This window comes from Lampris incognitus, chromosome 10, assembly GCF_029633865.1.
Source record: "Lampris incognitus isolate fLamInc1 chromosome 10, fLamInc1.hap2, whole genome shotgun sequence".
Taxonomy (NCBI): domain Eukaryota; kingdom Metazoa; phylum Chordata; class Actinopteri; order Lampriformes; family Lampridae; genus Lampris; species Lampris incognitus.
This window is the reverse complement of record NC_079220.1, coordinates 53,417,702-53,429,304: the sequence shown is the minus strand read 5'-3', so window position 1 is coordinate 53,429,304 and position 11,603 is coordinate 53,417,702. Positions and strand designations below refer to the sequence as shown.

Genomic DNA, 11,603 nt, shown 5'->3' with positions numbered 1-11,603 from the left:
AAACGACATAAGGGATGATGGGGACCATGTTGGCTATCCACATTGCTTTTTTTTTTTTTTACACAATAGTTAAAATGTACATATTTTTTAAATTTTGACAATCATTTTTTGTAAGCACAACATCTAGTGTGCATTGTGCCAACTGTATAACAGATTAGTGATTTAAATTGTGTGTAATAGTACACCATTTAAGACTCTTTCATTTCGGCAGTAATTGAGCAATCAAAGTTATATGATCAAAGTTAAAACTTGCAAGTTATGGAAATGGAATCAGAATCTGGAGACCACCTAAGAAATTAGCCAATTGTGCATGGAAGAGCATATAAAGAAAAGTACCACAGAGAAACATGCCAATCGAAAGTGAAAAGGCCGTAACAAAAGGAAGCTTAGGTTCTCATTGCTAGGTCGTTACCAAAATAACGCCCTTACAACTGTCTCAGATCTGCAGTATTTCAACAGGAAGTTGTGCAAAAAAAATCAGAGCCTTAGCTGGTGCAGTCACTTTGTGCACTACGGACTGGTAGACCGGCCCATAAACTGAGTCAGATTTTTACAATACTTACTGGAAGCAGACTGGACCACCATGGTAATACAGGCATGTTTTAGATAAACCCCAACATGCAGGCTTGGTTTACATTAGAATAATACATCCTAACGGGAGTAAATCAGATACACTTTATCACTTACAGCCGACGCATAACATGGATTTCCTTTGAGTTAAATCCTGTTGCAAATGAATGGGATCTCATCTGGAACTTGGTTATGTAGATGGTACACAGTTATTGACCAATCTGAGCTTTGTTCTTGGCTAGTCTCCGGACTCAAAAGTCTTGCATGGCGTCTCACTGCTCAGCTCAATCCGACGTAGACAGTTTTCCGTTTTCCAGACTGCGGATATCACTGCCACCTGATGGTAGCCTAAATGTGTCCCAGGTTAGTTAGGAGCTGCAAACCAGGTTCTCAGGGTCTGAGCAGTCCCCACTCCAGAGCCAGCATAGCGTGGGGGGGAATTCTCTCTTTGGGCTTTTTAAACTTGTCCTTCTCCTGTCGTAGGACCCTTAACACCTCTATTGGGTCGGTCTTCCCTGTGAACTTCTGCACTGCTTCCTCCCTACAGCAAAGAGAAGGGAGGTTAGAAAACTGGTGGAAAAAAAAGACACACAAACAGGGTAGACAGACAGGATTATACATGAACAGGCTACAGTGGAAGGTAAATCCAGGAAATTACCAGTAACTTTCACTTCTAAATTAGACTGGTGACTGGCAGGATAGATCTTGAATGAATACATATTTATGTCTTCAAACCTACGAGAGGCGAAGGAAAGGGTTGTATTCATACTCCTCCATTAAGGTGGACGGCACTGTGGGTTTGTCATCGTCGTCCCTAGCCTGCAAACGCAGTAAGAAAGACTGTCAGGTAAATATGCATGCCGTACAGGAAACAAAGGAAAACACGTGGATGTTATGTGGCTCAAAAACACCTCCGATCTTTAAAAAGACAAGACGTCAATGTACCGCTCACCCTGGCCCAGCTCAGCATCTCCTTCACTCTCTCATTCTCAGGCTCCACCAGCATGGCAAACTTCAAGTTCTTAATTGTGTACTCATGTCCACAAAACACCTTCTATGTATATATAAAAAAAAGTGCTTGGAATCAGGATCATAATCAGGGTATTGAGCTTTCCTATTTAGATGACACCCACTCTGGAGCAGTGGTACTCAAATATATGCCATGGGGGGGGGGGGTATGCAGGTTTTCTTTCCAAGCCATCACCACACCAATTGATTTCTCCCGACAGCACACCTTCAACTAGACAGGAGGACCAATGAACAAATTTAGCTAAATCTGCTGGTGCAATCTGGCCGGAAAGAAAACCTGCATGCACATGACCCTCCATGGAACAAAATTAGGTACCACAGCTTTAGGGCAACTTAATACATGGTGGCACAGAACTTGGATCGATTGGTCAATCTATGGCTCATCATCTTCTACTTTAAAATATATTTTATTATATGGGGGGGGGTGCATACAAATCCTCCCAATGTGTCCCTCGTTACAACACTTGAGTGTCTAAAACTTGTTCAAAGTTAACCCATATCTGATATTCACCATCTGCAAACTCCTGTTTATCCACTGACCGTGTGTTGAGGTAAGGAGCCCAGCACCTGGGTCAGGTTGTGGTACATCTGTTCTGCCGTGCCCTCAAAGAACCGCCCACAGCCACCAACAAACAGCGTATCACCTAGCAATCGAAACAGGACTCGGAGAATCGGAGATGGAAGTGGTTGGTCCCTGTGGTTTGCCCCCACAACCAAACAAATGAACACTGTCTGGCATTGTCAACATGGACTGCATATCTCCAGCCACTCAAAATGGTTATCTTATTTTGCACAGTTGCCTTACGGCACACACCTGTTGTCACTTTTAAGTGATGGCACACTTTGCTCAATTATATATAGACAATGTACAAAATCAGTTGAAAATGTGAAATTTGTTTCTCTGATCTAACTGGTTCATCAGCTCCTCTCGTTGCTAGACAAAGACCTGTGAACACAGCGGGGGCATCAGAGCACTCATCCTCCCAAACAAAGTAGCACATGTGACCAGAGGTATGGCAGGGAGTAAACAGGCACCTCACATTGATGGAGTTAAACTGCAAATGGAGAAAACTTGTCATCAAAAGACAATATTGCAGAGCACAGAAAATGGTTCAAGACCATGCAATGTTTTAAAATGCTTTCCAAAAAAACAAAAACTAACTTCCCACGCTTCATAAATCTGCATTCTCTGTTCACATGAGTGCAGTGTGGGCACCTTGAGTTCCTGAGTATTGGTGACTTTGTCAGTGAGCCCCTTGATGCGGTCATCTCCCCCATACACCCGTAACCCTGGGACCTCCTTCAAGAGAGCCTCGTTCCCTCGGGCGTGGTCCCTGGTAAGCAAGAAGTAGGATTACATTGGTTCATCTGTATTCTCCCTGTTAAAGGGTTGTTTTTAGGGGGTTGTTCCTCTTATCTGATGCGGGGGGGGGGTCTAAGGACAGGATGTTGTGTTACTGTAAAGCCCCCTGAGACAATTTTGTAATATTGGGTGACACAAATAAAATGGACTTGTCTTTTATCTTGATACAGTGTATACACACACACACACACACACACACACACTTACCAGTGATGGTGCGTAGTAAGAACAGCCCTAAGAGACAACCCCTCTCTCTTCACTATCTCTAGCAGCTGTCCAAGAAATGAAACATTTCATCCATCACCCATCATTAAATATTCCCAAGAATGGCCTGATTTCACACTCATCTCACGGGCAACTACAGCAAGTAGTCTTCATCAATTTAGTCGGTTTTACTTTTGAGGCCCTCACCCGGTGGGGCACTGCAGGGTCCACGGCGAACGCCTCCTTACTTCGCTCTTCAATCACCAGGTACGTGTAATTGTCCTCCAGGATGGAGATGACCTTTACCCTCATGGCGCCCCTCTCTCACGCCTGCGCAGTGCAGACACTGGAAGAGGCGCTCGCGTTACTCACGGTCGCCCTCGCCAACGTCGAAAACGCTCATTTACAGACACACACACACGGCCACCGGCGGCTCACAGGCTTTGAGAGGTCGGCGTGCGCATCAGCTTACCTGACGCGCTCCTTTTACGCATGAATCTTACGAGGTTCGTGTCTGAAGCGTTTTGCGCAACTCAACAAATAAATCGGCGCAAATGAGCTTATTCTAGACAAGTACAAAAGGGACCGGAGCTTGTTACCTTTGCCGCAGGGACACCGGGCGGGTCGCTGCCCTCCTCTGGCCGATCGCCGGGGACGTTTGCGATCGGCGATCGCGTCGAACCGGCAAAGCGCCAGACATTTTAATCGAGACTGAGCGGGCGACGCGATCGAGCGTCAGAAACGCGGTGTCGTCATTACCAGCTGCGTCGCGTTCGTGACGTATTGCTTTATTTGCGTGCGTCGTGCAAAGAGCAACTGCCAAGTATGACCTTTTTACACCCCGGGGGGGGGGGGGGGACCGAGGACCTCTTCTTTTTACACCGGGGGGGGCAACCGAGGACCTCTTCTTTTTACACCGGGGGGGGGGGGCAACCGAGGACCTCTTCTTTTTACACCCGGGGGGGGCAACCGAGGACCTCTTCTTTTTACACCGGGGGGGGGGGGCAACTGAGGACTTCTTTTTACAGTAAAGTTGTCGAAAACACTTGTAGTGTGGGCCGAACTCGGCACGCTTGTGAAATGAGACGAGACCCCATCACCCCCCCCCCACATGACACCCCCCCACACACACATGAATGAACACTCGCAGCCCTTATGCGCTCCGTGAGGTGACGTCTCACGCCAAAATAAACACACTTCTGATAAGAAAGCATCGTGAAAGACAATGGTTACGACTGATCAAGAATCGCTGGTCAGTTTATAAAAATGACACATATATTAAGACATCTCCCTGCTCTGACGAATTTCAACAAGAGTGTTCTGTACGTCGACATCTCACACAATATTGATACTGTATTCACACTAATATTCATGTACAGAGTAAAACCAACTTTAAAACATTCGATTAACATCCAGGCACTCCTCGATAAGACTGTTCTGCTCACATTGGTCGAATGAACTCTGCCGTAATATACAGGACGCAAATCATAACGGATGCAGTCGATCTCTTAGATCGGGAAAAAAAAACTATATAGAAATGATAAGCCAATAAGCAATTTGTCTTAACATGGCCTGAACAAGTGCGAGTTCAACGTGAATACAGTGTTTCAAGTTTAAATTTGAGTATCGACAAGAAATATTTGCCTTGGTGTACCGTCAACAGCTCGCTGTGCAGTGTAAACTAGGGGGGGCAGCTAAGCTCCAGTAGCAAAGGAGGTTTGGGTTTCACTCTTTGGGCACCTTGAAGCCATCCTTTTCTTTCCGCAGACTTCTCATGGTTTCAACGGCCTCCGTCTGCTTGACGTGGTCTTGCACTGACTTCTCTCTGAAGTCAGTAGGAGAAGAAAAAAAACAACAACACAGTCTGCAGTTGCCACCGGTAAATTCCATTAATAAACATAAAATATTACTAGAAGCACATTTACAGATAAGAGAGGGGAGCGCTTTTGAAATAACCAAGTTATCTTTTGAGTTGTACATACTTTACTCTCATGAACGGATTAAATGTGAATTCATCTGCCAACGTAGACGGGATGGTCGGTTCTCCATTGCTGCATTTCTCCTACAGAATTGCAAAAAAAAAAAAAAAAATCACTTCTCTTTATTTTTACAACTGAATAAATAACAGTTGCATAGGGGTATTGGTCATTTGCATGTGTTGTCACGTGTCACACACTTTTGCCCATGCGAGTTTCTTCCGGATGACATCGTTGTCTGGTTCCACGTGACGAGCAAATTTCAGATTACTGACAGTGTACTCATGACCACAGTAAACACGCTGAAACACAAACAAACCATTGTTAGTCTGTCAACCTTGCTCCCCCATCCCCAAAAAGGATCCATCATGAGGACAAGGCCATGCTATACACGGCGGAAATAGAAAGATTTCGAACTATGGGGAAATTAATTTTAGAAAATCGGCAGGCGACAGAAATCCTATTATTTCGGTGTCATCAAAACGGGGCATTTTCAGGGCATCCGGATAGCGTGGTGGTCTATTCCGTTGCCTACCAACACGGGGCTCGCCGGATCGAATCCCCGTGTTACCTCAGGCTTGGTTGGGCTTCCCTACAGACACAATTGGCTGTGTCTGCAGCTGGATGTGGGTATGTGTCCTGGTCGCTGCACTCGCGCCTCCACTGATCGCTCGGGGCGCCTGTTCAGGGGGGAGGGGGAACTGGGGGGAATAGCGTGATCCTCCCAAGCGCGACGTCCCCCCGGTGAAACTCCTCACTGTTGGGTGAAAAGAAGTGGCTGGCGACCCCACATGTATCGGAGGAGGCATGTGGTAGTCTACAGCCCTCCACGGATCGGCAGAGGGGGTGGAGCAGCGACCGGGATGGCTCGCAAGAGTGGGGTAATTGGCTGGGTACAATTGGGGGGAAAAAATAAAAGAAAATAGAGCATTTTCAATGTCCCACGGCTGGAAATGTGTTCACATACAGATTTGCAGTCTATTTATTAGTACCACTATCATATACATTGTATTATTACACAATTATTCATTCCTCAAGAGTGGAGCTTGTAGATGGGAGCGAAGCTTTCTATATATTTACACAGCAAAGTCTCAAGTCTTCTCACCTGCACTGTTTTCAAACGTCAAATTAAGCAAACAAGTTTTCACGGCTTCAAAATGGCATCAACACTCAAGATTTAGCTCCACTCACTGGAGGAAACTTCCAGTAAAGCAGGCAGTCAGGGAAAATGACTTCCTTTCGAGTGATCAAAGTAATGGAGTATGTATGCCGCAGTATATATACGTACCGTTTCAGGGGGCAGACGTCCCAAAATGTCTATCAAGGCTCTGTACATCTGCTCTGCCGTGCCCTCGAAGAATTTACCACAGCCAGCCACAAACAACGTGTCCCCTGCACAAATAAAAGACAAAACATATGGTGTCACGAGAGGGTCAAAGACCACCCATGGCAATTTGTTGACTACCTATGGGGGAGGTTGCAGCGCTTGGTAATTTTTTTTTTCCTTTTTCTGATATCAGCAATTCATAATTTTTAACAGGCATAGTTCAGCTGGTACAGCCAACAGCATTAAAGATAGTACCTGTGAAGACAGCCGGTGGGTCAGTGCCATTTTCTTTTGTCACAAAATAACATATGTGACCCGTTGTGTGGCAGGGAGTAAACAGGCACTTAACACTAAGCGAGCCAACCTAGGAAATAAAGAATACCAGTGAATGAACATACACAATGGTGCAAAGTTATCACTTTTATGCTTTAATCCTCATTTCTGCAAATCGATCAAATCGCCGAGCCAAGCCTAAGGCAGAGGCACAAAAAGGGGGTATGCAACATGTGCAGTGCATAGGGGCGCCAAAACAACACTGAAAAACATACATATACAAGATACAAAATTGTGTCTTTGTTGTCAACTGGCTTTGTTATGTCGTTTAAAATAGGTACATGCAGTATTATAGACATATTTTTGAAGTTACAGCCGGGTCTAGACTGACCACACGGACGAGACAGGCTACCTGTTCATTACGGCTGCGGTCCAACGACTGTATCAGTGATGAGAGTTAAAACGACGTCATACAAGATTCTAGAGCGCGAGGCTTTGCGGCACCCTGTCATCCAAATTGTCAAACTTGTCGTGACATAGAGGAGTCGAGCTGAAGAACGCTCAAAAGAAAGTGTCTGGGGCAGAAAAGGGAAGAGGGAAGGTTTTAGAAAAATGAATTTCCTTCGCACACCTGATGGCAACTGAATTCGATGCTTGTCCAAAGTTCAGGAGGAAACGCCACTACAAACAGAAAATATTCCACGATGAAGATTCTAACGACACTAAAGATGAGGACCCCGAGACTCATTTTAGGGTGCATGGTTTTCAATATAATTACTGACACGGTTACCCAGGAGCTATCTGGAAGACTTAGAAATGATTCAGCATGTTTCAGAAAAATTTCAGTTCATCACCAAGATGGGAAATATGATGTATTGGAGGAATCGGTCACTGTGCCCGAGCAACCAACAACATCACCAGGGCCATCGTGCAAGAAATATACCCCGCAAGCCGTATACTTAAAGGGCATCAAACGGCCATTAACAAGTTAAATTATCTGCTGCAGGAAAATCTTGGTTTAGTGTTCCCAAATTTGACAGTAGATATTAGAGTATTTCTGATGATGCAACTGACAGTTACCTCTGCTGAATGATCATTCGGCAAGCTAAAACTTGATCAAAACATACCTTCGATCGAGTATGAACAAAGACTGTTTTACCCAATTAGCAGTCATCTCAATCAAATGGCACGTATTAAATGGACCTGTTCAAGCAAATAAATAGTTTTTGCCCTTTGTACACGTATGACTTCCCTCTTGCTGTTCTGACAACACTGAAATTTGACGGGGGGGGGGGGGGGGTTATGTTGCATACCCCTCAACGATTGGGTAGCTGCACCCCTTGGCCTAAGGTCCCCGAGTACCTGTGTGGATAGTACTTAATATGGTGCGTCAGCCTTACTTTGAAACTATTGGAGTGAGAGACTTTCTTCGTAAGGGCATCAACTCTGTCGTCTCCTCCATACACCCTGAGCCCAGGCATCAGTCTCACCATCTTCTCATTTCCGCCGGCATGATCCCTACGAACAGAAAGCAGTCGGCAAGCATTCACACAATGGCGGCATTTCTCATCACAGGAAAGAGGGGGACGGGTGGTTCAACAGTGGATGAATTACTACTTGGGAGTACCAGTGATGATGGGTGGTCAGGACTGTTGTGAGTCTTACACCATGCTTTCTGACCGCCTCTACAACCTGTCGACCATGAGGCAAAAATTAGTTTATTTAGAGAAGAAAGAGGAAAAAAAAAGACGTGCTGAAAAGTTTCCGACAATTCGTCCCACCTTAACTGGTTCAACGGGGTCAACGACGGCCGCCTCCTTGGTGTCGGCATCGATGAGCAGGTACATGTAGTTGTCACTGAGTGCTGGGAGAAGCTCTACGTTCATGTTGCTTTGTTCCACCAGAGAAGATTTCCTCGCAGGGGTGTGGAGAAGAGCTGCTATTCGGCCCTGGGCTCTCACGGCTGCTAAACGCCAAGGTCACACTTTTCATTTTAACACATGCCAACAACACAACGGACAGGCCGGGAGCGAGGACGTTAACACGACGCAACTGGCACTAAACTTAAGAAGCGCGCCTACATAAGGCGAGCGTGGCGTAAACATAGCGTTACCATTTCAAGGGAAAAAAATGACTCTAATTCTGCGAAAGCACTGGCTATAATCTACTCATATATTTTCGGAATGTGTGTGTGTTAGTTAGTGTAGATAGCGGGACCGAAAACTAAAGCACTTATGATCCTAATTCTTTTTGGAGGTGGTAGGAATTGTTCTAGAGAGGATCAGAAAAACAGCAGAAAATTAAAATAATTATGCATAATTATGCAAAATATGCATTTTCTAAAAATGGCTAAAAAACACTTTTCTCGGCATTTCAGGTGATTCTGAGGATCTTCGATTTCTTTTCACCTATATAAAAAAAAATTTCTGGGACTTAGAAATGTTTTGGCATTATGCAAAATAAACGCATTTTTGCAAAAATGCACTTATGATCCTATGTAATTTTTTTTGGAGGTGGTAGGTATTGTTCCAGAGAGGACCAGAAAAACAGCAGAAAATTAAAATAATTATGCATAATTATGCAAAATATGCATTTTCTAAAAATGGCTAAAAACCACTTTTCTCGGCATTTCAGATGATTCTGAGCATTTGGGGGGGAGTTGGAGTGGGGTGGGGGGGTTTAGGGGCAGGGGGGGGCGGTTAGCTGGCAGGACGAAGAGGAGGGACATTTAGACGGGTGGATTACCAAACCGCTACATTGTAGCGGGGTTCGTCTAGTATATCATATATGTTTTCCCTTCAGACAGCTACCAGCAATAACTGGAGAGTTTATCCCATTTTGACCATTTGCCCTGCACAGGCCACGTAGGGGTGAACGCTAAAGCCGGGTGTGACGTAAGAGCAGGTTGCTGGCTGGCTGCTCCGCCGCCGCCGCCGCCGCTGCTCGGGACAGCTGCGCAGACTTCCTGCTAATCTCGACACGGACACAAAAAAGGGGGGGGGGGAGATCGCTGCCTACGTTAGCCGGCGTGAGCGCTAATAACGCTCGTATCCGGCTCAAGCACACCGGGACGCCTGCGTCGTATCGGGCACTGCTGACATACGGACAACGATAAGGGACTCACCGGATGGATAAGTCGACGCAGCTCCGAGGAGACCAAGAGCGCGGGCACTCGATACTCCAGACCGGAATAACATAACAACGCCGGGACTGGCCCCTTATCACCTTCCACACAAGTTTGGCATCACTTACGGCTCTGCCCCTTCTGTCAACTTCGACCCCGTTTATATCCACCAATCGGGTGCAGGGGTGTAGCACGCGAACGGGCCAGTACGGCAACCGCCACTCACTTCGCCTTCTGTAATCGCTGCTCCAAATGACGCAATAGGCGTTATTCTAACCGCGGCAACAATGTGTCGAGTCGATGGAAGCCTACGACGAGTTAGAAGTTGGGTGAAAGCAGGTTCGCCCGGGATGTTCCGAGCGGTTTGACGCGTTCGTATTTTGTCCCTTCGGACGCGCCGTAGCGCGACGTTGCCGGCTATAAGGAAGTGAGCGGCGGGCCGGAGGCGGTGTTTGTCCGGGGCGGAGCGGCGAGAAGCGCACCTGCGGTCATGACAGCGCGAAGCGTGTCGCGGTTTTGGGAGTGGGGGAGGAAGATCGTATGCGTCGGGCGAAATTACGCGGAGCACGCCAAGGAGCTGCAGAACGCGGTTCCCGCAGAGCCGGTGCTGTTCTTGAAACCCCCCTCGGCGTACGTGAAGGAGGGCTCCCCCATACTCGTGCCCGCGTACTCCAGCAACTTGCACCACGAAGTGGAGCTGGGGGTCGTCATCGGGAAAGGGGGCACGGCCATCCCTCGGTCCTCCGCCATGGACCACGTCGCGGGATACGCTCTGTGCTTGGACATGACGGCGCGGGACGTCCAGGAGGAGTGCAAGGCCAAGGGTCTGCCGTGGACCCGGGCCAAAGCTTTCGACACCTCTTGCCCCGTCAGTGAGTTCGTCCCCAAAGAGCGCATCCCCGATCCGGGAAACGTCCGGCTGTGGCTGAAGGTGAACGACCAGCTGCGGCAGGACTGCTGCACCTCCCAGATGATTTTCTCCATCCCGCACCTCATCAGCTACATCAGCGAGATCATCACCTTGGAGGAAGGGGACCTCATTCTGACGGGAACCCCTAAAGGGGTCTCCGCTGTGCGTGAGCACGACGAACTCCAAGCTGGAATAGGCGACGTTGTCACCATGACTTTCAAAGTGGCCAGACAACAGTAGCAGTGGAGGAAACCAAAATATGCACGAGACGATTAAAAAAAACGAGTGGTATGAGGCAAAGAGGGGCGATTTGCTAAAATTCAGCCGAGAGTCAAAATGACTGAAAAGTTCTACGTTTGCAGAGTCGTCTGCAAGTGGTTATGTGGACCAGCAGATGGCAGCCGTTCCCCGCATAGTCACCGGAAAGGCCCTGTCCTCAGCTTAGGCTCAGCGTGGCGTACTACACTGTACCTGTGAATACTGCCAAGTCATTCTCATGTTGATCACATGATTTGAATTAACAAAAATAAACGAACGTCTAAGGGCAACAGATTTCTTGTCTGAATGTGTAAAACTGCTTCCCGGTTTGTAAACCCGCAAACGGCAACACCTGTGGTATTTTTGAACTCTTCACCATGTAAACGTGAGAAGATTGATGGGTATTTAATTCATCTCGTCTGTCCCTCACGAAAGACAAATTGGCCTCAAGGAAATTACTTAATAGTCGCATCAGACTCCACACCCGGAATTTTTTTTTCTCTTAGCGAGTCGTTTGAAGTCTTGGCTGTCATGGGGGGAGGAGGAGGGGGGGGGCTTTCCAATATTCC

At 47.0% G+C, this 11,603-nt stretch overlaps 2 protein-coding genes across 13 annotated transcripts; one reads left to right on the top strand and one right to left on the bottom strand.

The window, feature by feature from the left end:
- Positions 1-960: 960 nt before the first annotated feature.
- Positions 961-10,100, bottom strand: hagh (hydroxyacylglutathione hydrolase). Of its 12 annotated transcripts, none has more exons than XM_056288741.1 (16): positions 9,867-10,078; positions 8,524-8,708; positions 8,370-8,434; positions 8,143-8,260; positions 6,725-6,833; positions 6,431-6,534; positions 5,343-5,444; positions 5,149-5,228; positions 4,907-4,991; positions 3,170-3,234; positions 2,762-2,933; positions 2,546-2,654; positions 2,140-2,243; positions 1,523-1,624; positions 1,310-1,389; positions 961-1,111 (listed from the first exon to the last, which is right to left on the bottom strand). In XM_056288741.1, the coding sequence occupies exons 1-16, from the start codon at positions 9,937-9,939 to the stop codon at positions 961-963; spliced, it is 1,704 nt and encodes a 567-aa protein (XP_056144716.1). In that variant the 5' UTR covers positions 9,940-10,078. The 12 variants fall into 12 exon arrangements, with proteins under 12 accessions (XP_056144716.1, XP_056144720.1, XP_056144719.1 ...); XM_056288745.1 differs by having other exon boundaries at positions 2,816-2,933; XM_056288744.1 differs by having other exon boundaries at positions 8,524-8,705.
- A 171-nt stretch (positions 10,101-10,271) lies between these two features.
- On the top strand, positions 10,272-11,347 carry fahd1 (fumarylacetoacetate hydrolase domain containing 1). Its single transcript, XM_056288756.1, has one exon. The coding sequence runs from the start codon at positions 10,357-10,359 to the stop codon at positions 11,014-11,016; it is 660 nt and encodes a 219-aa protein (XP_056144731.1). The 5' UTR covers positions 10,272-10,356; the 3' UTR covers positions 11,017-11,347.
- The last annotated feature ends 256 nt before the right edge of the window (positions 11,348-11,603 follow it).

Coding starts and splice junctions, on each gene's coding strand:
- fahd1 (XM_056288756.1), top strand. CDS start 10,357: ATGACAGCGCGAAGCGTGTCGCGGTTTTGGGAGTGGGGGAGGAAGATC.
- hagh (XM_056288741.1), bottom strand. CDS start 9,939: ATGTTATTCCGGTCTGGAGTATCGAGTGCCCGCGCTCTTGGTCTCCTC. Junction 6,834..8,142: donor CTCACTCCAATAGTTTCAAA/GTAAGGCTGACG, acceptor TTTATTTCCTAG/GTTGGCTCGCTTAGTGTTAA. Junction 1,625..2,139: donor GCTCCTTACCTCAACACACG/GTCAGTGGATAA, acceptor ATATATACATAG/AAGGTGTTTTGTGGACATGA.